The sequence below is a fragment of the Natrix helvetica genome (genome assembly GCF_964273705.1).
Source record: "Natrix helvetica genome assembly, chromosome: 13".
Classification (NCBI taxonomy): Eukaryota; Metazoa; Chordata; class Lepidosauria; order Squamata; family Natricidae; genus Natrix; species Natrix helvetica.
This window is the reverse complement of record NC_138557.1, coordinates 6,904,933-6,930,199: the sequence shown is the minus strand read 5'-3', so window position 1 is coordinate 6,930,199 and position 25,267 is coordinate 6,904,933. Positions and strand designations below refer to the sequence as shown.

The 25,267-nt window shown below is 44.1% G+C and overlaps 1 protein-coding gene across 1 annotated transcript in view; it reads right to left on the bottom strand.

Annotated features, from left to right (window-relative positions):
* The window catches only part of ABCC6 (ATP binding cassette subfamily C member 6), a 36,059-nt gene that overhangs the window by 5,075 nt on the left and 5,717 nt on the right, over positions 1 to 25,267 (bottom strand). Inside the window, exons 4-26 of the mRNA XM_081965738.1 lie at positions 25,094 to 25,231; positions 23,102 to 23,227; positions 22,568 to 22,629; positions 22,284 to 22,415; positions 21,554 to 21,757; positions 20,634 to 20,811; positions 19,151 to 19,312; positions 17,714 to 17,806; positions 16,314 to 16,517; positions 15,181 to 15,327; positions 14,937 to 15,024; positions 13,938 to 14,007; positions 12,796 to 12,922; positions 11,528 to 11,704; positions 9,513 to 9,680; positions 7,612 to 7,813; positions 6,914 to 6,974; positions 6,547 to 6,643; positions 5,352 to 5,559; positions 3,993 to 4,303; positions 2,563 to 2,762; positions 1,972 to 2,098; positions 673 to 774 (exon numbers count right to left, since the gene is read on the bottom strand). Of these exons, the coding sequence (XP_081821864.1) occupies positions 673 to 774; positions 1,972 to 2,098; positions 2,563 to 2,762; positions 3,993 to 4,303; positions 5,352 to 5,559; positions 6,547 to 6,643; positions 6,914 to 6,974; positions 7,612 to 7,813; positions 9,513 to 9,680; positions 11,528 to 11,704; positions 12,796 to 12,922; positions 13,938 to 14,007; positions 14,937 to 15,024; positions 15,181 to 15,327; positions 16,314 to 16,517; positions 17,714 to 17,806; positions 19,151 to 19,312; positions 20,634 to 20,811; positions 21,554 to 21,757; positions 22,284 to 22,415; positions 22,568 to 22,629; positions 23,102 to 23,227; positions 25,094 to 25,231 (3,384 nt within the window). The remainder of the gene's footprint in view (positions 1 to 672; positions 775 to 1,971; positions 2,099 to 2,562; positions 2,763 to 3,992; positions 4,304 to 5,351; positions 5,560 to 6,546; positions 6,644 to 6,913; positions 6,975 to 7,611; positions 7,814 to 9,512; positions 9,681 to 11,527; positions 11,705 to 12,795; positions 12,923 to 13,937; positions 14,008 to 14,936; positions 15,025 to 15,180; positions 15,328 to 16,313; positions 16,518 to 17,713; positions 17,807 to 19,150; positions 19,313 to 20,633; positions 20,812 to 21,553; positions 21,758 to 22,283; positions 22,416 to 22,567; positions 22,630 to 23,101; positions 23,228 to 25,093; positions 25,232 to 25,267) is intronic.

Genomic DNA, 25,267 nt, shown 5'->3' with positions numbered 1-25,267 from the left:
ACCCAAGATATGGACTTAAAAACTACTTTAAAGGTAAAAGGTAAAGGCTCCCCTCGTACACATGTGGTAGCTGTTCCTGACTTTAGGGGATGGTGCTCATCTCCGTTTCAAAGCCGAAGAGCCAGCACTGTCCGAAGACGTCTCCGTGGTCATGTGGCCGGCGTGACTAAACGCTGAAGGCGCACGGAACGCTGTTCCCTTCCCACCAAAGGTGGTTCCTATTTTTCTACTTGCATTTTTACATGCTTTCGAACTGCTACGTTGGTTGCTAAACCGCTTAGAGAGGGCTGTAAATCACTACGAAGCGGTATATAAATCTAAGTTCTATTGCTATTTATTGCTAGTTTCGGGCTGATAAGACAGCTAGATAGATAGGCAGACAGGAGATTGAGGGTCAACTAAGAAAGTGAGCTGGGCCATTTTGTGACTGCCGATTAGTGAGCGCATGAGAGGAGGAAAATGAAGATCGATTGAGGTAAAATGGAAGTAAAATTCTCAAACCTAGGAGAGCCAGGTATTTAGCTCCTTCTGGGCCGAAGACTGAGGTTAATCTGGCGAGTCAGAGGGGAGGTAGAGGCGTGGCCTCAAGATTTACCTCAGTCTCCGGGCAGATGGGCCGTGACAATGCCCAGCTGTGACTCCTCCCACGCCCCACTTCGGAGACAAACTTACCTCTTTGGGGGTCTGTGAATAATCTCTCACTCTCTCCACAGACATGATGTGGTTATCAATTTCCGCTGAGGCACGCACCATCCAGTTCAAAACGCCAGTGATCTGGCAAGGAAGAAGGGGAAGCTGATTCCGGGCCACTGATAGCTCCTACCAAACCTCAGAAGTTAACTGCATTGCCTAAAGTTCTATTATGCTGCATACCCCCTGTCTACTCTTCTCAAAACTCAAATCTTTTAAAGCTGGATCGCCCCTTATTTCACAAGTCCTTTCCAACAGGGATTTGTATATCTGCAGTGCAGGGGTGAAATCCAGCAGGTTCTGACAGGTTCTGGAGAACTGGTCTCGGAAATTGTGAGCAGTTCGGAGAACCAGTAGCAGAAAGTTTGAGTCGTTCGAAGAACCGACAGCAGAATTTTTGAGTAGTTGGAGTGGGAATGGAGATTTTGCACTAGCCTTCCCCTGCCATGCCCACCAAGCCCTGCCCACCAAGCCACACCACACCCACCAAGCCACACCACGCCTACCAAGTCAGGCCCACAGATCTGGTAATAAAAAAAAGATGAATTTCACCACTGCTGCAGTGGTGGGTGGCTAACTGGTTTACTAACGTTTCTCTTGTGCTCGCGCGCGCTCACGGACAACACTTCTGTGCATGCACAGAAGCGTCCGAGCGGGTGGGAGGAGCTTCCTACCACCACCACAACCAGTTTGGCCAAACTGTCAGCAACCCACCTCTGTATATACCTGCCAGCTTTGGAAGCCACATTAACACCAGAAGCTTCCAAGCTGCCACATCCTTGTGTTTGGGAAATTAGGAGTGGGGGAAATTTAGTAGAGGGGATGTAGTAAGACATAACAGCATTCTTCTTTTCAGTCAAGGTTATGGTATTCCTGCACCTGGAGGAGGTAGTGGTTGAAGTGATGTCTCGAGTTGGGACGGATGGAGATTGGACCATGTGATGGATTGATGGGCGCAGGGGTTGGGTTTGGACTTTTGACTTATTGAGGGGAAACCTGGAACTTTCAGATTCGGGTTTTCCCAGATGTGCCAGTATACCTGCTCTAATGAAATGGAACTTTGAGAAAATGTCTGTCTTGGAGTTTTCAACTAGAGTTGGGTTCTTCTGGAACGCTGACAATAGCTTTAAATCACCAATGAAACAAACAAATCACTGCAGTTGTGAATTGAAACCTGTGATCATTAAGGAAATCTGACTTCCCCCATTGACTTCGCTTGTGGGAAGCCAGCTGGAAAGGTTGCAAATGGCGATCAGGGGATCCATCACATTTTGAGCTTACCTGAAGAGCGCAGGAGAGGGAGAAGCCCACCATGCCAGGACTGAGATGGGCTTTGTACACCACAGCGAGTAAAGCTGCAAAGAGGACAATGGTGTTCCCCAAAATCTCAATGTTGGTGGCAAGCCATCTGGAATAGGAAAAAGGTGAGATGTGGAGGGGAGGGAAAGGAAAATGGAGAACAGATGGAGAAGGGAAGGGGGAGAATGGATAGGGAAGGGAAGGGGGAAGGGAAGGAAGGGAAGGACAGGAAGGAGGAAGATGGAGAATGGATGGGGAAGGGAAGGAAGGGAGTCAAGGAGGAAGGGAAGGTGGAGAATGGATGGGGAAGGGAAGGGAGGGAAGAAGGGAAGATGGAGAATGGGTAGGGAAAGGAAGGGGGAGAATGGATAGGGAAGGGAAGGGGGAAAGGAAGATGGAGAATGGATGGGGAAAGGAAAGGGAGGGATGAAGGGAAGGTGGAGAGAAAAGAAGGAGAGAAGGAAAACATTGTTCCAAGTCTCATTGGGCCAAGAGAGCTGCCATTGCCACCTCCAACAAGCTGCCTCTGAACATGGTGCTTCCTCCCTTCCAGCCACCGGAAATTCTTTATACCTGTCAGCGACCACTGCAGGGAAGGACACCTTGTGGTTTTCATCTACGTTGACATCGTTCCGGACAATAAAACGCTGCTGGACTCCAAAAGCACGAATGAGGCAGCTCCCCTCAAAGGTTTCTGAGATGTTGGAGTAGATGGGTGAACGGCTTGTTGCTTCCAAACGTTTCAGCTGGCAGGAGGTGGTGACAAAAAAGATCTGCTCAGAAAAGGGGAGACAGAAGAGCCCCCTAAAGTTGGGAAGTCCACATTTACTTGCCTTCTTGAGTTTGGCTTGGGTGGGAGCTCAGGTTGAGCTGGGGGGGGCACAAGGGAGGTGGGAGAATTTGATGCTGCGATGCAAGGGTCTCTCCTACATTTGGGAGAAGATTTGGGTACTTCAGTACGTTATTTGTAGGGGAAATGCCCTCCAAGGAGAAGGAGGAGGAAAGTGAGCAGGACTTTCTCTTCTTTGCATAAATGTTGCTTTTTGGTTGAAAATGTTTGCATGGTAAGTTCCAAAGCCTCAAACACACACACACACACACACACACACACAAACCTCAAAGATATATCTCTGTGTCTGTCTGTCTGTCTGTCTGTCTGTCTGTCTGTCTGTCTGTCTGTCTGTCTGTCTATCTATCTATCCATCTATCTATCTATGTATCTATCATCCATCCATCATCTCTCTGTCTGTCTGTTCATCCATCCATCCACCCATCCATCCATCTATCCATCTGTCTATGCATCAATCCATCCATTATCTATCTATCTATCTATCTATCTATCTATCTATCTATCTATCTATCTATCTATCTATCTATCTATCTATCTATCTATCTACCTACCTACCTACCTACCTACCTACCTACCTACCTACCTACCTATCTACCTACCTATCTATCTATCCATCCATCATTGTCTGTCTGTCCATCTATCTATCATCTATCTATCTATCTATCTATCTATCTATCTATCTATCTATCTATCTTCTATCTCCATCCCTCCATTATCCCTCTCTCTCTCTCCATCCATCCGTCCATCCATCTATCCACACAAAACGCAGAAATCTCTTTGAGGGAGATGGGTGCTTTAGAAATAGGAACTATAAATAAACATATGCACATACACACAAACACAGGGAATTCTCGACTTACGACTGTAATGGAGCCTGTCCATCATGGTCATAAGTCATAACAGTCATAAATAGGGGTGAGCCACATGACTGATCCAATGGTATGATATTTTTGCAGCCGTGATGTGAATGCCATGGTCTTTAAGTGTCCCCATGGCTCCTTATGGGTGTAGTCTTGCTGAAAACCGGAAGTAAATATCAGTTTTCGGCAAACCATTGTGAAATGGGGACCCCGCAAACAACCTGTAAGCAATGGCTAAAAAGCATCTCCTTCTTCTCATGATTATAATAATATATCCTGAAAGTGCTACGTACCTGAAAAGTAACGTATAGGGCAGACAGAGGCAAAATAGCCACTAAAACCATCGGTGTGGCCACCACAATCACAACGTAGATCTCCAGAAGGTTAAACAGGAAGCCCAGCAGAGACTTCAGCTTGTCCGGGATGATGGAATCAATTGCGTCCATTTCTTTAGAGAAACGGTTGAGTAGGTTACCGCTGGGAGTCTGCTCAAAGAAGCCCATTGGAGACCGGAGAACATCCAACAGGAGCTGCTGGAAGAGCTTATGGGAAGCCACGATCCCGGCCAAAAACACCGCAGCAACCGACCCAAATTTCCCAATGGCTGCAACAGGAGATGAAAGATCCCAGCTGTTTCAGGCAGTAGATCTCTTTTCCTTATCAAGATTATCATCACGCAATAGTGAGATGGGTGGCTATATACATTGATTGATTGAATAAATCAGGGATGCCCAATCTTGGCAATTTTAAGACTCGTGGACTTTTTTAAAAAATGGTTTATTGGATAGACATAAAACAACATCAATATATGAACAGTGTGGCCTCTGGGTCAGTGGTTAAATTCATTTTTTTTACTACCAGTTCTGTGGATGTGGCTTGGTGGCCATGGCAGGGGAAGGATACTGCAAAATCTTCTGGGGCCAGCCAGAGGTGGCATTTGTCGGGTCTCTGAACTACTCAAAATTTCCGCTACTGGTTCTCCAGAACCTGTCAGAACCTGCTGGATTTCACCCCTGCTCTGGGTATCATTCATTAATAGAATTAACAACAGTCAACAGTCAATAGTTTAATGAAAAGAAGGACTAGGGGAGACATGATAGCAGTCTTCCAATATCTCAGGGGTTGCCACAAAGAAGAGGGAGTCAAGCTATTCTCCAAAGCATCTGAGGACAGGACAAGAAGCAATGGGTGGAAACTAATGAAGGAGAGAAGCAACTTAGAACTAGGAAGGAAGGAAGGAAGGAAGGAAGGAAGGAAGGAAGGAAGGAAGGAAGGAAGGAAGGAAGGAAAGGAGCAATAGTACTTGGACTTATATACCACTTTACAGCCCTCTCTAAGTGGTTTACGGAGTCAGCCTCCTGCCCCCAACAATCTGGGTCTGCATTTTACCAGCCTCAGAAGGACGGAAGGCTGAGTATAACCTTGAGCCTGGTGAGATTCGAACTGCCAAATTGCAGGCAGCCGGCAGTCAGCAGAAGTAACCTGCCTGTACTACACTCTAACCACTAATCCAATTATTTGGATCCAGGTTTAGCAGTATTCATACAGTATTGACTCATATATTTGGTCCCTTGGTTGAGTTGGGTGGCCGTAGACATTGAATAAGTAAATAAACATTTCTTTGTTTAGTGGTAGATGGGAATGGGCCAAACCTTGCGTGACTCCTAGGAGAAAAAAGACGCCCACGCGGAGCTGGGTATGAGCTTGCGTCCCATTGGAAAGGGGGTCGTTGGCCCAGAGGCTGAGCCAGTAGCCACGGCAGAATGAGAAAACTTGCTGGCAGGCAAACAGCAGCACAATATAAACCCAGAAGAACGACCCTGCTGTTCTCAGGTATGCCAGGTATACTGAAATCTTCACCTAAATCAAAGAAATGAAATAAGAATTGGCATTGACAAAAACACCATCGGTCAATTGCAGGAGGCGGCTTTACTGGGAACAGCTTCCATCCTGCGATGATATCTGTAAGACCAGATCTGGAACTGGGTAGGTCTAGTTTAATGGAAAGAAGGACTAGGGGAGACATGATAGCAGTGGTCCAATATCTCAGGGGTTCCCACAAAGAAGAGGGAGCCAAGCTGTTCTCCAAAGCACCTGAGGGTAGGACAAGAATCAATGGGTGGAAACTAATCAAGGAGAGGAGCAACTTAGAACTGAGGAGAAACGTCCTGACAGTTAGAACAATGAATCAGTGGAACAGCTTGCCTCCAGAAGTTGTGAATGCTGAAACACTGGACGTTTTAAAGAAGATGTTGGATAACCATTTGTCTGAAGTGGTGTAGGGTTTCCTGCCTCGGCAGGGGATTGGACTAGAAGACCTCCAAGGTCCCTTCCAACTCTATTATTCCATTCCATTCCATTCTATTCTATCATTATTCCATCTATTCTATTCTATTCTATTCTATTCTATCCCATCCTATCCTTATTCCATCTATCCTATCCTATCCTATCCTATCCTATCCTATCCTATCCTATCCTATCCTATCCTATCCTATCCTATCCTTGTTCCATCTATTTTATTCTATTTTATTCTATTTTATTCTATTCTATCCTTATTCCTTCTCTTCTCTTCTCTTCTCTTCTCTTCTCTTCTCTTCTCTTCTCTTCTCTTCTCTTCTCTTCTCTTCTCTTCTCTTCTCTTTAGTCTAGTCTAGTCTAGTCTAATTCTTATTCTATTTTCTATTCTACAATAATATCCAAAGGATGAAAGCCCAAACCCCTTGAAAGCTAAAAAGGGCCGCCACTGAATAAAATGGTGAAGTTCATCCTCACAGCAAGCCCCATAATTTCTACCGAAAAGGGGAGCAACCCTCCCAGCGAACTAAATAAGAAGATCCTTTGACTTACCCGTCCAGTCTTCTGCTTCTCATCTTCTGCCATCAGTCTTCTTCCTTCTTCCTCTGTTGGCTTGTAGCTGTCTCTCTTGGCCAAAGCTTCTCTTGATCTTGAAAGACACAAAGGATAAGTATAAAAAGTGGAACGAGGGGCACATAACTAAGGCAGAATATCAGCAAATAGCCCGAGCCTGTAAAGATGAAGTGAGGAAAGCTAAGGCTCACAATGTAGAAAGGCTTGCCACAAAAGTTTAAAAAAAATAACAGAAAAAAGCTTCTTCCAACATGTTGAAAACAAGAAAAAAAATGTTCTCTGCCTTGAGTTATTTGAAAAAAACAACAATAAAGTTGAGATATAAATACATAAATAAAATACTTACTTTCCAGGGGTTTCATGGTGGGTCCCAGGAGTTGTGGAGGTCCACTTAATGTTTCCTGCATCTGTGGAGTCAAGATAGACCAAAGTCTCAGAAGGGACATGATAGAGACAAAATAGAAGAATAACCCACTGATGTTGAGAAAATACACAGATTTGGAAGCTGCAAATAGTAAATCATGCAACATTTCTACGCCTATTATGTGTCTTAAATGACTCAAATTACACATTATTTGTGCAGTGATGCCATTGTTGCTTCTCTTCCTTTCTTCATGACTACTTCTAATCACATAACTGCATAATTCTACACACCCTACTTGCCATAACTGTAGCGCCAAGAATGGCTTGCCCTTGGAAGTCATGGATGCTTCATCACTGGAGATTTAAGAAGAGACTGGACAACTATTTGTCTGTAACGGAATAGGGTCCCTTGCTTGAGCAGGGAGTTGGACTAGAAGACCTCCAAGGTCCCTTCCAACTCTGTTATTCTGTTCTGTTCTATCAGATCTGGTTCTACCTTCTACCAATCTCAGCTTCCAGATGATTTTTGCTATGGGTCAACAGCCCTTTGAAGAATACGGGGATAGATTGGGTGAAGGGTTTCGTCAGAATCCCCACAGAACGCATGAAGGGGCTCCAAGTCTAACGAGTCTATTCATGGATAATAGTACCCAGTTGTGTCAACCATCAAGTATAGATGACCTTTGGGAGGACCAGCAGTAACTTGCAATTCCTGGTCTTCTTTTTTTTCAAGGTTCTGGGACCTCAAGAAGTCTGCAAATGCCCCCTGCTTTCTGATCAGTTCCTGCCAAGAGCCCATCTCAGAGACTTCTCCATTCACCATCACGACGATGTTGTCCACTTTGGGTAGAATGTGGATGGTATTGGTCACCAGGACGCGAGTCTGGAAAGCAAGAGGACAATCCCTGAGGTAATGACCAATAGCTCTGAGGTGTCAGTTACAAGAAGTGGGCCGACAATCTGGAGAACTCCATAAATTACTGAATTGTAACTCTCTCACTATTGCCCGTGATGCTTCATGCTCCATTATGGTCATAAGGTGTTTTTTTGTGTGTAAAAAGTTTTGGATTTTTCCTTTCGAATTCATTCTTAGATATACGTTCTTATAATTGCTATTTAACATTTGTCAATTCAGATCATTTTTTCCGCCTGTATATTTACATTTTGATATTTTCTTATTTTCCCTCCCCCTAATTTAATTGTGTGTCATCTGAGATATTTATTTCATGTTTTGTTCCTTTTTCTTTCTATTTATATCTTTTTTCAAGCCACTCATAAAATCGCCCCCACGTCCTATAGTACACTGATTCCTCCTTGTCCTTTATTCTCAATGTCAAACTATTCATTTCTGCACAGTCTAATATCTTCTTCATTACCTCCCCTTCCGATGGGATTTTGTCTGCTTTCCAATTTTGTACAAATACAATTCTAGCTGCTATTATTATTTGTACAATCACATACAAATCTTCTTTACTATATTTCTCTGATAGAATACCCAATAAAAATACCTCTGGCTTAAACTCTATGTATTATTTTCTCTAACCATGTTTGTATTTTAACCCAATAGCTTTGTGCATCCCTACACATTCACCACATATGATAATATGTTCCTGGCAATTGGTGACATTTCCAACATTTCGCTGATTTATCCTTAAACGCTTTTGCTAATCTTTCAGGTGTCATGTACCATCTATAAAACATTTGATATAAATTCTCTTTGTATGCTGTCGCCAGTATGGTCAGTTGAGGACTACCTATAGTCTCCATAGGATCTAACCCGAACTTTGTACTAGGATTTGAAGTCACAAGTCTTTGGCAATTGGTGAATATTAAGCACTGGGTCTATCTTGGCTTGTCTGACAGTAGCTTTGTAGGAAGGCTTTGAGGCCTAGACACCTAAGAGACTTCTCCTGTGAAAAGCCCATAAGAACAACTTTAGCACCAACACTTCTATAACTGTAATTAAAGGTAAAGATTCCCCTCGCACATAAGTGCTAGTCATTCCCGACTCTAGAGGGCAGTGCTCATCTCTGTTTCAAAGCCAAAAAGACAGCGCTGTCCGAAGACGTCTCCGTGGTCATGTGGCCGGCATGACTCAATGCCGAAGGCGCGCGGAACGCTGTTACCTTCCCACCAAAGGTGGTTCCTATTTTTCTACTTGCATTTTTTACGTGCTTTCGAAATGTTAGATTGGCAGACGCTGGGACAAGTCATGGGAGCTCACTCCGTTACGCGGGATTCAAACTGCTGAACTGCCAACCTTTCTGATCAACAAGCATAGCGTCTTAGCCGATTGTTAAACCGGGAGGATCCCACCACTGGTCCCTTTTGTGATCTTATGACAAGCAAAATCAACGGGGGAAGCCAGATTAATTTAGCAACCATGTCACTAACTTGACAATTTACAGTGATTCACTTAAGAAAGGGGGCAAGAAAGGTTGTGCAAGGGGAGGAAACTCACTGAACAACTGTCTTGCTTGGCAACAGAAATGTTGGGCTCAGTTGTGGCCGTAGGTCGAGGACTATCTGTACGGCATCAGATCCTGTTCCGATAAGTAAGGAGAGTTTGGAACGCCAAGTACCTTTTCCTTCAACAAGCCGTTTGGCCCAAGAACTTGGTTGAAAATGTCCTGTCCCATTGGAACATCCACAGCAGACAAGGGATCGTCCAGGAGGTAAACTGAGGCCTTCATATAAACGGCACGAGCCAGGCTGAGCCTCTGTTTTTGTCCTCCAGAAAGATTGATGCCCTATGGCAGCATAAAAATAGTCCTCAGTGGAAGGGGAAAGAGTTCTATTAGGAGACTAGAGAGAATAGTAGTAAGATTGTTATTGTTACATACTAATTAAGAAATAAAGAAATATTGTTCATGGTAGAAAAAATGTGAAAGAAATGCTCTCTATGCTTAAATTGAATTAGAGGATGTACAATACAATACAATACAATAGCAGAGTTGGAAGGGACCTTGGAGGTCTTCTAGTCCAACCCCCTGCTTAGGCAGGAAATCCTATACCGTTTCAGACAAATGGCTATCCAACATCTTCTTAAAGACTTCCAGTGTTGGGGCATTCACAACTTCTGGAGGCAACTTCTGTTCCACTGATTAATTGTTCTAACTGTCAGGAAATTTCTCCCCAGTTCTAAGTTGCTTGTATGTTGTATGTATGTATGTTGTTTATAGCAAAATATACCGGTGGAGAAAATCAGAAAGGATAATTTGGTGTAATTTTTGAAGGGGCAATGGAAGATATTGTTTAGGTATTAAGAAAAAGAAATAACTATAAAGATGAAAAATAATGGAAGACAATATAATTTGGCTGAAAGGGAAAACAAAACCATGATGTAAAAAGGACTATGCAATTGAGAGGATGTAAAAAAAAAAAGACCCGGACAACTCTTCATTTCTATAATATTTATAATTTGTATTATTAAAAAATAAAAAACCTTGAATGGAAAAAAAATAGTCCTCAGTCACCTCCCAGTATCCCTCTCGTAGTATATAGCCTTTATTGTCATTGTACGTCAGGTATGCAACGAAATTGGCTTTAGCCTCAGTGATGCAATCCATCATAACAAATACAAACAACATAAATAGTATAAAGAATAATCCCTATGCAAGTAATTAGGAAAGAAAGAAAGAAAGGAAGGAAGGAAGGAAGGAAGGAAGAAAGAAAGAAAGAAAGAAAGAAAGAAAGAAAGAAAGAAAGAAAGAAAGAAAGAAAGAAAGAAAAAGAAAAACTAGCCATATGTGTGCGTGGAGTGATTGTGGTTGTGTGTAAGAGTCTGACAGCCCAAGGATAGAAACTATTTTTAAACCTATCTGTCCGGCTAGCTATGCTTTGATGTCTTCTGCCCGATGGTAGACGTGCGAAGAGACACTGACCAGGGTGTGAATCATCTCTGAGTATCTTCCTTACTCTGCTAAAGCAGCGAGACCTGGCGATGTCACCCAGTGGTGTCAGAGGGCAACCGATGGGTTTTTTGTGTCGAATGGATCACTTGAGATCAATTTAGATCCTCACTATAGATCACGCTAAAGCTAAATCTTCTGGGGATAGAATTAGCAACTTTTGGAGGGTCCCAGGTCCTCTTCCCCAATATACACTGTTTGGGGAAAGAGCTCAAAGGTTTATTTAAAATAAACAGAGGTTGTGTTTCTCCTGTGGAGAACTTGGAATTCTTTGAGTGCAAAGCAGATACGCTATGAGTTACAACTCCACCGTTAGGGGAGTTCCTTTGTTTCATTGGGGGGGGGGGGAGAAGAAGAAGAGGAGGAGGAGGAGAAGGAGGAGGAGGAAGAGGAGGAAGAGGAGGAAGAGGAGGAGGAAGAAGAAGAAGAAGAAGAAGAGAAGGAGAAGGAAGAAGAGGAAGAAGAAGAATAGGAGGAGGAGGAGGAGGAGGAGGAGGAGGAGGAGGAAGAAGAAGAAGAAGAAGAAGAAGAAGAAGAAGAAGAAGAAGAAGAAGAAGAAGAAGAAGAAGAAGAAGAAGAGAAGAAGCAGAGGAAGAGGAAGACCAACACTACCACCATCTACTCAACCAAGTGTATATTCCATATTCCTTTTGGATAGATAAATAACATGGTATTGATCCACGAACCTTCTCTCCAATTTCTGTCTGGCTTCCAGCTGGAAAACCGTCTATGTCAGGCTGCAGGCCGCAGGCTTTGACCACCTCGTTGTACCACGCCCTCTCCATTTTTCTCCCAAATATGACATTGTCTTCCACAGAAGCATTTTGTATCCATGCTATCTGGGGAACCAACGCTATTGTGCCCTGTAAAAAGAAAAGGAGTGAAGCTCATCAAATTGTTACCAGAACTGGAAAGAGGACTTTGATAAGGAGAGAGAGAGGGAGGTAAACTTCCAGCGGCTGAAGTTAAACTTTCTCTGTCTCCCAAAAGAGGTCCTACCAAGCCATTCTTGAATTCCAACAGTGATGCCCCCCCCCCCCAAAAGCCCAGTTTTGAAAGTGGCCAATGGTGAGAGAGTCTACGACTTACAGTTCAGTAATTTATGGAGTTCCCCAGATCGTCCGCCCACTTCTTGTAACTGACACCCCAAAGCTATTGGTCAGTTCCTCTGGGTTTGTCCTCTTGCTTTGAATGGATCCCCCGATAGAAAGCCACCACTGAAGTGACTCAAACTACCGAAACACTAGAATTACAACACACACAAATCCTAAACAGCGGTGGGACTCACTTTCCTTCCCTACCGGTTCGCAAATGTGAGCGCACCGCCTTCTGTGCATGCGCAGTGCTCGCACATTTCATCGGGACGGAAGGAAGATAGAGAGAAGAAAGGAGGATAGAGATAAGGGAGGGCGGGAAAGAGGATAGAAAGAAGAAAGGATAAAGACGAGGGAGGGAGGGAGGAGGATAGAGAGAAGAAAGGATAGAGAGAAGGGAGGGAGGGAAAGAGGATAGAAAGAAGAAAGGATAAAGACAAGGGAGGGAAGGAGGAAGATAGAGAGAAGAAAGGATAGAGAGAAGGGAGGGCTCCAGGAAAAAAGGACAGAAAGAAAAATGGAGGATAGAGAAGGGAGGGAGGGAAAGAAGATAGAAAGAGGAATACAGATGAGGAAAGGTTGGAGGAATGAAGGAAGAAAAAAGAGGGAGAAAGGAAGGAAGGAAGGAAAAAGCAAGAAAGGAGTGAACCGGAGCGAACCGGCTGAATACTACTTCTGATCCCAAAGCAGATTGTCCCGGTCTGGTTGACCTTCCAAAGTGGTCCTTAGTTCCCAGAGTTCCCAGAGCCAATGAGGGCATCGCTGAGAATTCTGGGAGTTGAAGTCCACATATTCCGAGAGTCCTTGAGTTGGGGAAGGCTGACCACACCTTGAATATATTCTGTTTTAAAGTGCTTTACCTTCATTACTACAGAACCTTCGATCCTTTGCAGTTCACCAAGTAATGCTGAGAGCAGGGCGGATTTCCCAGCCCCCACGTGACCCACCACAGCACACAGACTGCCCTGAGGTACAGTAAGATCTATCCTGTAAAGGTAAAAAAAGTGTACATCTTAGTCATCTTCAAGCCGTACACCAATGCGCCTTCCTTCCTTCCTTCCTTCCTTCCTTCCTTCCTTCCTTCCTTCCTTCCTTCCTTCCTTCCTTCCTTCCTTCCTTCCTTTGCAAGCAATAGCACTTAGACTTATATACCACTTCACAGTGCTTTACAGCCCTCTCTAAGCCGTTTACAGAGTCAGCCTCTTGCCCCCCAACAATCTGGGTCCTCATTTGACCCACCTTGGAAGGATGGAAGGCTGAGTCAACCTCGAGCCTTCAGGATCGAACTCTTGACAGTGGGCAGAGTTAGCCTGCAACACTGCATTTTAACCTCTGCGCCACCACAGTGTGGATGTTATGAATTTAGGCAGATTGAAAACATAGGTAGTCCTCAACTTACCACCATGGTTTAGTCCCCAAAGTTACAACGGCACTGAAAAAAAGGGACTTCTAACCAGTTTTCACACGTACAACTGTGGTCACGTGATCAAAATCCAGGCGCTCGGCAACTGGCATGTACTTATGGCAGTTGCACTGTCCTGGGGTCATGTGATCACCATTTGTAACCTTCCCAGCTGTCGTCCGACAAGCAGAGTCAACAGCGGGACGCAGATTTGCTTAACAAATGATTGACTTAATGACTGCAACAATTTGCTGAACAATTGTGGCTACAAAGGTCATAAAAAGTGGCTCGCTTAACAACTGCCTTGCTTAGCAATGGAAATCTGGGGTTCAATTGGGGTCGTAAGTCGAGGGTTACCTGTATTATTGGGCACAGGAATGGGATTCTTTGGGAAACCAATGATCCTTCGTTGGTATTTGGGAAAGACCTTGGGAGAGATGGGATCAATAGATGCTGCCAAGGGAAGGGTCAGATAAGAGACAGCATAGCCCACAGCTGGATTATAGGCAAAGCAAAAGGCTCAGATGGCACCCTCCCTAGTTTCTTCGGCTGTAAAGGAGGCGGAGAGAATTGTACTTCCAGTGAAGCACCCAATTTTACCTATTCAGGCACGGATTGCTTTCTCTGCACCAGCTGAAAGTTCCATTCGTGACAATGATGGAATTCGGATCTAACAGAAAAATGCATGAATCAGCACACATTTTGGGATGATGATGGTTTACTTTCTATATTAGTCAGAAAAGAACAGGCACATCCAGTTATGAGGCCTCTGCCGTGCCCCCGTAGACATTTTCATATATAATTGTGTGAATTGTAAGTTTTTGGAATATATAATAACGGAGTTGGAAGGGACCTTGGAGGTCTTCTAGTCCAACCCACTGCTTAGGCAGGAAACTCTACACCACTTCAGACAAATGGATGTCCAGTGTTGGAGCATTCACAACTTTTAGAGGCAAGTTGTTCCATTGATTAATTGTTGTTGCTATCAGGAAATTCCTCCTTAGTTTCTAAGTTGCTTCTCTCCTTGATTAGGGGGGCAGAGCCATCCGACAGTTATCAGCTGCCTTCAGAGTTCGAGATCAGTGGGGCAGAAGAACAGCTGGAGCCTGTTCCCAGTGTGCGCATATGCAAAGTAACCAGACAAAGGGAACAGCTAAGGAACAAGGGCCAACTTGGGAGTAAGGGCACAGGTGGACGGTGAATGTCCCCTCCCGTAGGGAATAAAGAGGAGCGAAAGGGGAGGGGAGTTTGCAGGAGACAATTAGTTCAATTCATTAGGGTGAAGATCTATTTCTGACTTCTTGCCAAGTAATTGCTGCTACAGCTTGGAGTTTGGAAGATAACGGCCTGGCATCTCTCCAAGCCTGATCAAGGTCTGTAGTTGTGAAATCTCTTGAAAGACTGTTTGCCGGGACTTTGCTGGAGAGGAATTCCCTTGAACCTAAATAAAAGGGGTTTTATTGGGACGAGGAGTCTGCTTCATGATCTTGGGAAGCCTAGGTCAGAACACAACATGCCTGACCTATTGATGAATAGTCTTTAATTCTCAGAATAATCAATCACGTTTACACTGATTGGAAATACTAAGCCAATACTTACTGCGGTCTGAAGACTCAATGTCCACCTGAGCTTGATCTAATTCTTCAAGAGAAAGAAAGGTAGCTAAGCGATGGATGGAAACTTTTGCCTAGAACAAAAAATACGTTGACACCATGCACCATTTGGAGGTGTCCAAATGTTTGAAGCAACTGCCTAGCAGGAGGACCATTGGAAATGTAGAACTGGAGGGCCTGGAATGAGGACCCATCACGTCAAGGGCTGCAACATAGTCAAAGAAGCTCACCTGCACAACAGCATTAATGGAAAATGGAAGGAAGGAATGAGCGGTATTGAGAATGTTGACCAAGCTAAGAGAAACAAAGGCTTTCTTAGCATCCAGGATATTTGTCTTATCTGACAACGTGTAGACCGCAAAGATGATGAATGAAATCTGCAGAGAAGCAACAAGAGAACTACAATTACAATAGCAGAGTTGGAAGGGACCTTGGAGGTCTTCTAGTCCAACCCCCTGCCTAGGCAGGAAACGCTATACCGTTTCAGACAAATGGCTATCCAACATCTTCTTAAAGACTTCGGGTGTTGGGGCATTCACAACCTCTGGAGACAAGTTGTTCCACTGATTAATTATTCTAACTGTCAGGGAATTTCTCCTCAGTTGCTTCTCTCCTTGATTAGTTTCCACCCATTGCTTCTTGTTCTACACTCAGGTGCCTTGGAGAATAGTTTGACTCCCTCTTCTTTGTGGCAGCCCCTGAGATATTGGAAGACTGCTATCATGTCTCCCCTGGTCCTTCTTTCTATTAAACTAGACACACCCAGTTCCTGCAACTGTTCTTCATATGTTTTAGCCTCCAGTCCCCTCATCATCTTTGTTGCTCTTCTCTGCACTCTTTCTAGAGTCTCCACATCTTTTTCTACATCGTGGCGACCAAAACTGAATGCAGTATTCCAAGTGTGGCCTTACCAAGGCCTTATAAAGTGGTATTAACACTTCACGTGATCTTGATTCTATCCCTCTGTTGATGTAGCCTAGAACTGTGTTGGCTTTTTTGGCAGCTGCTGCACACTCCTGGCTCCTATTTAAATGGTTGTCTACTAGGACTCCAAGATCTTTCTCACCCTTGCTACTATTGAGCAAAGTACCACCTATACTGTACCTGTGCGTTTCGTTTTTCTTGCCTAAATGTAGAACCTTACTTTTTTCACCATTGAATTTCATTTTATTAGATAGTGCCCAATGTTCAAGTTTGTCAAGATCCTTCTGTATCTTAAGCCTGTCTTCTGGAGTGTTGGCTCTTCCTGCTAGCTTAGTGTCATCCAAGATGTGGAAGTCATCCAGTCATCCAAGAGAAGAGGTGAAACCCTCTCAAAGCCCAATCATATGCCATTATGGGGAGGTCAATCTGCACAGCTCACCAAAAAAGTAGATGACTGGAAAGACGCAAGAGAAGCCGAGAAGAGGAACTGAGACATCTTGAGAGCTTGAAGTTCTTGAGTTCGGATGCCCAGCACTTTGCTTATGAAGTTCTTCTCCCAGCCATGAAGTTTGAGGACCTTCAGGGCACTGAGGATGGTGCTTGTAAGCCTTGCACGGCTGTCCTTATGCTTTATCTGAGCTTCCTGAAAGATGGAATTCAAGTTTGTAGCACCAACAGGGCAACTGGAATAGTAATACTTAGTCATACTTCTAATCATTCACATTACACACAGACACAAACGTACATGGAGTTCTGCTCAGCCCTGACCATTTTTGCATTTCATAAGCTCTGAAGATCAACCCCCACTCCCAAGCATGTGTTTGACCTTGGTTGGAAGATCCATCATAGATGATTCATATTTCTCTGATATTATTAAGTTATGTTACCTCTTGAAGTTCACTTTGCTTTGTTTTACATTGTCCCAGCTGGCATGACTGAAGTGGTTTACAACATGGTAAGTAAATTTATAATGAAAAACACACAAGGCACTGGCAAAGAGTCATAGCTGGACCGAAGTTGTCTACCTAAAACATTGAAATTACCCATTGGCCCCCAAATTTGGTCAACCTCAGGATCAAACATTTTATAAGAACCCAAAGCAAAATTCTGTATCCACCAGCAAATGATATGAAATTAAAGATATGCGTCCATCAATGACTTCTTTCAGTAGCTTCTGATTCTCCTTTGTTCACAGACAACAATGAAACAAACTATGTTCTGAGTTAGGAATTGTGATCCTTGTCAGCGTTCTCCATGTGGAAGGCCTTCAGATGTGTCAGACTGCAACTCCCAAGGGGTCTGACGAGTGTGGCTTTTAGTTGTTGTCAGGGGTGGGATTTAGCTGGTTCGGACTGGTTCGGTCGAACCGGATGTTAATTTTACATCTGGTTCGCTGAACCGGTAATTGCAAGACTGGCTGGCCATGCCCACCATGCCTCTCCCCTCCCAGGAGTCTCCACGCAGCCCATTTTGATGCGAGGTAAGTGCAGGGCCCGCGCGAAGGCTCTGAGAGGATGAAAAACGGGCCTCCCGGAAGTGCCGGGAGTCCAGAAACAGACCCGTTTCCATCCTCTGGAGCCTGGGGAAGGCCATTTTCACTCTCCCGGAGGCTCGAGCAGTAGTGCAGGAGGCTGAGTAGGCCACGCCCATCATGGCCACGGCTACCCAGCAACGGACAGAGAACTGGTTGCTAACATTTTTTAATCCCACCGCTGTTTGCTGTTTGTAGGAATTCTTGGCCAACATCTTTGGAAGTCACTAGGGGATACAAAATCAAGCTAAGGAGGGAAATTAAATTTACTTATTGTCCAGAAAACGGAAGTGTTTTAGATGCCATACCTGGAGCTGGCTCCTCTTCTTGCTGATCCCAAAGTTCAGAGGTAAGAGAACTAAAAATATGATAACCGCAGACAAGGCCGAGGGTCCGAGGAGCTAATGGATTCAGAAACCAGAATGTAAATGAAGAGAACGCAGAATATTTTTGTGCATCTCTTTCTACTGAACAGTACGGAAATGGCATCGGAGTTGAAATATTCATGAGAAAGTTGAAAGTCTGTTTCCTTGGCTGAACTTTTCACCGTTTTTAATAAGCCAATGGAGACATCTAGTGGCCAGGTGAAGAGAGCCTGAGGAGTGATTCAATTATTTGAACATCAATATAAGAGCCCTGGTGGCGCAGTGGTGAGAGTGCAGTACTGCAGGCTACTTCTGCTGACTGCCGACTGCCTGCAATTTGGCAGTTCGATTCTCACCAGGTTCAAGGTTGACTCAGCCTTCCAGCCTTCTGAGGTCGGTAAAATGAGGACCCAGATTGTTGGGGGAAATATGCTGACTCTGTAAATCATTTAGAGAGGGCTGTAAAACACTATGAAGCAGTATATAAGTCTAAATGCTCTTTTCCTTCCTTCCTTCCTTCCTTCCTTCCTTCCTTCCTTCCTTCCTTCCTTCCTTCCTTCCTTCTTTCCTTCCTTCTTTCCTGCCTGCCTGCACAGTGGTTAGAATGCAGCATTGCAGGCTAACTCTGCCAACTGCCAGGAGTTCGATCCTGACCAGCTTAAGGTTGACTCAGCCTTCCATCCTTCCGAGGTGGGTAAAATGAGGACCCAGATTCTTGGGGGAAATATACAGAAATATGTCTCTGTAAATCATTTAGAGAGGGCTGTAAAACACTATGAAGCAGTATATAAGTCTAAATGCTCTTGCCCTTCCTTCCTTCCTTCTTTCCTTCCTTCTTTCCTGCCTTCCTGCCTGCACAGTGGTTAGAATGCAGCATTGCAGGCTAATTCTGCCAACTGCCAGGAGTTTGATCCTGATCAGGGCAAGGTTGACTCAGCCTTCCATCCTTCCGAGGTGGGTAAAATGAGGACCCAGATTGTTGGGGGGCAAATAGGCTGACTCTGTAAACCGCTCAGAGAGGGCGGTAAAACACTAAGAAGCAGTATATAAGTCTAAGAGCTATTGCTATTGCTATTTCGGCATCCGAAGGAGGAAAAACCCCTCCAGATCTTTGAATAATATATACAAAACGACTGTAATACTATATAGGGATATCAAGATATGGCTTAGGTAAGGATGATTTGGCTTCACACAGTCTGTGAACTGCATCGTGATGGATTAGTCAAGAGCTGAAGAAGCTTCTTGGATGAGAAGCGAAACGCCTTCAAAATAAGACAAGGAAATCCAGTTGCTGCCGGAAAAAGCCCCTTTGGGACAACCGTGACCTGGATGACTGAGAATCTCCATAGACAATCAGAGTTGTGTGTGTGTGTGTTTTACCTGCCAAAGGAAGACAAAGCAGATGACAATCCGGATAGGAGCAAGCCAAGTCCCATTAAAATAAATAATTAGATCCATCAGCTTCTGGATGTCAACAGATACTAGGTTAACAATCTCACCCACGGATGTCGACTTTTTTGCTGCGTTGGACAGGACCAAGATCTAAAGAACAGAAAGCAAATCTTAATAGGAATCTCTTCTCCTGTTACAGCCACTTAATACAAGTAATTGTGTCATAGAGCTGATGACTTGGTTGGTTCTGTCTAGTTTGTCTGATATCAGTCGGGCAAATCTGGACTTCATCTCTCCCCCCCCCCCCTTATACGTATGTGAATTAAGGAGGTGTCTGAGCTGCTTTGACATTCCACCTGCGTCTTTTGGGCTTGTGACAAGTCGTTTTCTTCATAGCTTTCCCCAAAGATGCTTTTTCAAGAGGCAACTGGACTTTCTGGTTTTTCTTTGAAGATGTTTCTTTTCTCAACCAAGGAGGTTCTTCAGCTGAAGCTTCTTGGATGAGAATGGATGAGAATGGATCAGAGCAGAAGAAGTGGGAAGGGAATGGGGATTTTGCAGTATCCTTCCCCTGGAGTGGGGAGGGAATGGGGATTTTGCAGTAACCTTCACCTGGAGTGGGGAGGGAATGGGGATTTTGCAGTAACCTTCACCTGGAGTGGGGAGGGGATTTTACAGTATCCTTCCTCTGGAGTGAGGAGGGAATGGAGATTTTATAGTATCCTTCCCCCGGAGTGGGGAGGGAATGGGGATTTTGCAGTATCCTTCCCCTGGAGTGGGGAGGGAATGGGGATTTTGCAGTAACCTTCACCTGGAGTGGGGAGGGGATTTTACAGTATCCTTCCTCTGGAGTGAGGAGGGAATGGAGATTTTATAGTATCCTTCCCCCGGAGTGGGGAGGGAATGGGGATTTTGCAGTATCCTTCCCCTGGAGTGGGGAGGGAATGGGGATTTTGCAGTATCCTTCCCCTGGAGTGGGGAGGGAATGGAGATATTGCAGTAACCTTCATCTGGAGTGGGGAGGGAATGGGGATTTTACAGTATCCTTTCCCTGGAGTTGGAAGGAAATGGGGATTTTGCAGTATCCTTCCCTTGGAGTGGGGAGGGAATGGGGATTTTGCAGTATCCTTCCCCTGGAGTGGGGAGGGAATGGGGATTTTGCAGTATCCTTCCCCTGGAGTGAGGAGGGAATGGAATTTTGCAGTATCCTTCCCCTGGAGTGGGAATGGAGATTTTGCAGTATCCTTCCCCTGGAGTGGGAATGGAGATTTTACAGCATCCTTCCCCTGGAGTGGGGAGGGAATGGGGATTTTACAGTATCCTTCCCCTGCCATGCCCACCAAGCCACACCCACCAGGCTACGCCCACATAACTGGTAGTAAAAAAATTTGAATCCCACCACTCGTCTAGATGTACTTCCCAAGAGCACCACAGAGTTAAAAAAATATCGTCAACCTAGAGCATGATTTACCTTCCGATAAACAAGGCCCGTGATGGCTGTTTTTAACCTCATGCCCAGCATGAAACACATATACATGTACCGCTGCTCAAACAGTGTCTGCAGACAAGCCAAAAGGAACATCGCAGCAGCATAGAAATAACCTATCCAAAGAGGAGCTTCTTGGTCATTGATAAAATCTAGGAAAAGACTGCAAGAAGAATCAAGGTAATTCTACTATCCTAGAATGAGAACCGGGTTAAATTAGCCACCAAGTTAATTGTGTTAGTTGAATGTAGTTTAGTTGTAGCTTATAACATAGGCCAGGGATCTCTAAATATAGGAAAAGAGCAGGTAGAACTCGGGAAGCAGAGTGAAGTGAGTTATCAGCCTAGAATCACTACGTTCCCACAAAATCCAAGTCCAACCCATGTTGAATTCTGTTGAGTGTTATCTAGAGACAATTGAGTGATGACTATTAGTTGACTCGATTCTTCTGTATAAGCTTGAGCAATCCATCTTCTTAACTGCCATTTAACCTATAGTCCTGATTCTTCATGCCTGACCCTAAAATCTGTCAGAGTGCGCACAGTGTGACTATGTGAGAGAACCCAAGAGCAAATATAGTAAACAGAGGTTTGTATTTAAATAGTGGGGGTTTTTTTCTACAAAAAATATATACTTACACATACTATAGGCAGACCTCAAACAAACAGCAATCAGCAATTACAGCACGGAAGCACACATGGAGAGAAAGATATGCCCAACAATTTTTATTGCACTGCACGTATGCGCACAGAGTGCATCAAGCAAACCGGTAGTAGTGGCTGACGGAACCCACCCCTGGCCCACAGAACTGGTAGGGAAAAAATTTGAAGGTCACCCCTGGATTAGATGACGCGCAAAGAACTTTATTAATCCGCCTTCGGAAACAAAGTTTTATGTCCACATACCTCAGTGTCTTTGGAACCAAAAACAAGAAGACATCACAGGTGATCAAACAGAGGGTCGCCAGAAGAAAATAAGTTCCAAAAACAGTCCAGAAATTTTTTAGAAGTTCTTTGCTTTTGCTAGCTTCTGGTTGGAGCAAGATGGCAGTCTCATCTGCATTTTCTCTCTGAGTTGGCCTTCTTTTAAATCTCGCAAATTTGGTCATTCTGCAGGAAACACATAACAACGAGCATCTTTTGAGTGTCATTTTCAGCATTTGACCAGTTGTTAAATCTCTCCACCTAAGAAAAATCCGATTAAAAGAGGAATAGGAAGAGACCGAGAGCTAAAAAGCTGTCCAGAGTCATCTTATAGGAGAGACTATAGCAGCCTAAAAATTGAATGGGTAAACAAATAAATAAATAAAATTTAAAAATGGAGGGGGAGGGATCATGAACGTAGCATGAAAAACCACTGGATTCACCACTGTTCTTTTGCAAGGCGGGCTTTCTTATGTTTCATTATATTTTTCATTGGGGTTCAAACATCTGGCTGCCAAGAATCTGAATTTTGTTGAACGTGAAGATACTGCAAAGGTTGTAAGAGCAAGGACCAGTTGTAAGTCACTCGTTTCAGTGCCGTTGTAATTTCAAACGGTTGCTCTACTAATTGTTGTAAATTGAGGATTACCTGCACATTTCTTAAAATAAATAGGGAAAGCAAGAAAAATGGACACAAATTCAAGGAACTTACTGTTTAGTTTTTGGACAATGTTTATCCCAAGCATCTTTGACCTTCTCCATGATTTCTTCAGAAGAATTCTCTTTTGCTAGTGACCACAGGTCTTCTGGCCGTAATGGAGTCCAGTACCCTTTCCAGATCAACCTGTAGAAAAAAAAAATCACAAAAGAGGAAAAAATGGTATGGGATAGATTAATCTGTTATTGGGTTTGGTCTTGGATCTATAAATATAAAAACGGCTGTGTGTGTGTTTGTGTGTGTCACCAGGGGGGGGGGGAGATTGTTTGAATTCTTACCGAGCAAACCACCAGAATGTGATTTTGGAAACGAAAGAGGCTCCGGATTCAGGACAAGGATTCTGCAAATGTTTAAAGAAAAGAACAATTGTCAAACTCTGCACACATCAACAGGGAGGGAGGGGGAGAGAGGAGGAGAAAGAGGACGGGAGAGACAGAAAGAGAGAGAAAGCAGGAGGAGGGAGAGAGGGAGGGAGAGAGAGGGAGAAAGAGGGAGGGAATGAGAGAGAGAAAGAAAGGGAGGGAGAGGGAGAGGAGGGGAGAGAGAGGGAGAAAGGCAGAGAAAGAGAGTGAAAGAGGGAGGAGGGAGAGAGGGAGGGAGGAGAGGGAGGTAGAGAGAGGGTGAAAGAGGGAGGGAACGAGAGAGAGGGAGAGGGAGGGATGGAAAGGGAGAGGGAGCTCGGAAAGAACCCATGGTGTCCTTCTGTTATAAACGCTAAGGTCTAAAATCTTTAAAATGATTTTACAACCAACTACTAGACTAAAATTTATTCCAAGCTCTAGAAAAGAACAATCCAAAATTCAGCTACTTACTGAGTCATTGCTAATTTTGGAAAAGAAAGGTGGCGGATCTGTAAAACAGCACAACAGCAGTTCCAAGAAAACCAGAGCAAAGTAAATGTATGAAGTCAGATGCCGGAAAGGCTGTTCCTGGAATCCCTGTGTTTTTTAAAAAAATGTTTACATTTTTGAAAGTCTGTCCCCATTCTTATTTTTGTAACAACCAGCAATTCCATATATCTCTGTGAATAACCCTCTAGTAGCCTATGGCCATGACTTTAGGGACACAGGAGGAAAAGCTGCAGGCTAGGCAACGTCAGATAATACAGTAAAATACAATAGTAGAATTGGAAGGGACCTTGGAGGTCTTCTAGTCCAACCCCCTGCTTAGGCAGGAAACCCTATACCGTTTCAGACAAATGGCTATCCAACATCTTCTTAAAGACTTCCCGTGTTGGAGCATTCACAACTTCTGGAGGCCAGTTGTTCCACTGATTCATTGTTCTCACTGTCAGGAAATTTCTCCTCAGTTCTAAGTTGCTTCTCTCCTTGATTAGTTTCCACCCATTGCTTCTTGTTCTACCCTCAGGTGCCTTGGAGAATAGTTTGACTCCCTCTTCTTTGTGGCAACCCCTGAGATATTGGAACACTGCTATCATGTCTCCCCTAGTCCTTCTTTCTCTTAAGCTAGACATACCTAGTTCCTGCAACCGTTCTTCATATGTTTTATCCTCCAGTCCCCTAATCCTCTTTGTTGCTCTTCTCTGCACTCTTTCTAGAGTCTCCACATCTTTTTCACATCGTGGTGACCAGAACTGAATGCAGTATTCCAAGTGTGGCCTTACCAAGGCATTATAAAGTGGTATTAACACTTCACGTGATCAGATAAGAGGCAGCTGAGCCCTCAGAAGGAATGGGACATGGCAAATGTCTCCGAAGAGACCCTGCCTAGCTTCTTGGATGTACAGGGGAGAGGGGAGAAGCGTACCAGTAGTCCTCGACTTACAAAAGTTCATTTAGTGACCGCTCAACGTTACAACGAGTATTTTACCAGGGAAATATAGTAAAGAAAATGCATATTTAATTATTCATGTAATAACTGCAGCTAGAATTGTATGTGCACAAAATTGGAAATTTGGAAGAGATTCCCTCAGAGGGAGAGGTAATTAAAAAAAAAGATTAGGCTGTGCAGAAAAGAAAAGACGAACGTTGGCAATTAAAGAGAAGGAGGAATCAGAGTATTATAAGATATGGGGATGTTTTTATCACTGGATCGAAAATGTATATAGACCAAAAGAAACAGAAAATGGAATCATTTGGAAAAGAGCGCAGAAGTATTAGGGGAGGAGTTGAATTAAAAGGCAATTGAAATGTCAATGTAAAGGCAAGATAAAAATAAATAAAAAATGATGTAACCGTTAAATAGGATGACACAAAGACTGTACCCTGATGTTACACTGTATTCCGTGCATCTGTGCGAAGTGCACACTCACCAAACCGGTTGTTAAACCGATTGCGTCCCACCACTGCTTCCGACCATTTTTCACACTTACGACCATGGTGGCGTCTCCTTGGTCACGTGAGTTACATTTGAATGCTTGACAACGGACTCATATTTATGACGGTTGCAGTGTCCCCAGGATCACATGATCCCCTTTTGTGACCTTCTGACAATCAAAGTCAATGGGGGGAAACCAGGTTGACTTAACGACCGTGTGACTAACTTAACCACTTAAGTGCGATTCACTTAACAACCGTGCCTAGAAAGATCGTAAAATGGGGCAAACCACACCTAACAAATGCCTCACTAACAGCTTAAATTTTGGGCTCGATGGTGGTCGTAAGTCGAGGACCACCTGTGCTTTCAAACTTGTAAGATTTTGTTACTATAAACTGAGGCATGGCTCATTTAAGCAACCGCTTTGCTTGAGAATGGAAATTTTGGCCTCACTTCTGGTCGTAAGTCGAGGACCACCCGTGCTTCTTTCTGGAACTATCTCACAAGGTTGACAGAGGCAGACTTACTCCTTCCATCGCTTGGTGCAGTTTGAAGCTGAAGGTGACACTAGAAGAGAGGAGAGACAGCAGCCAAAAGACCATCAAGATGCCTGAAGATTGGACCCCTTTCATCCGTTCCATCTGGGTGAGAAAAACTACTAGGACCTAAAATGAAGGAGAAATATATATATGTGTGTGTGT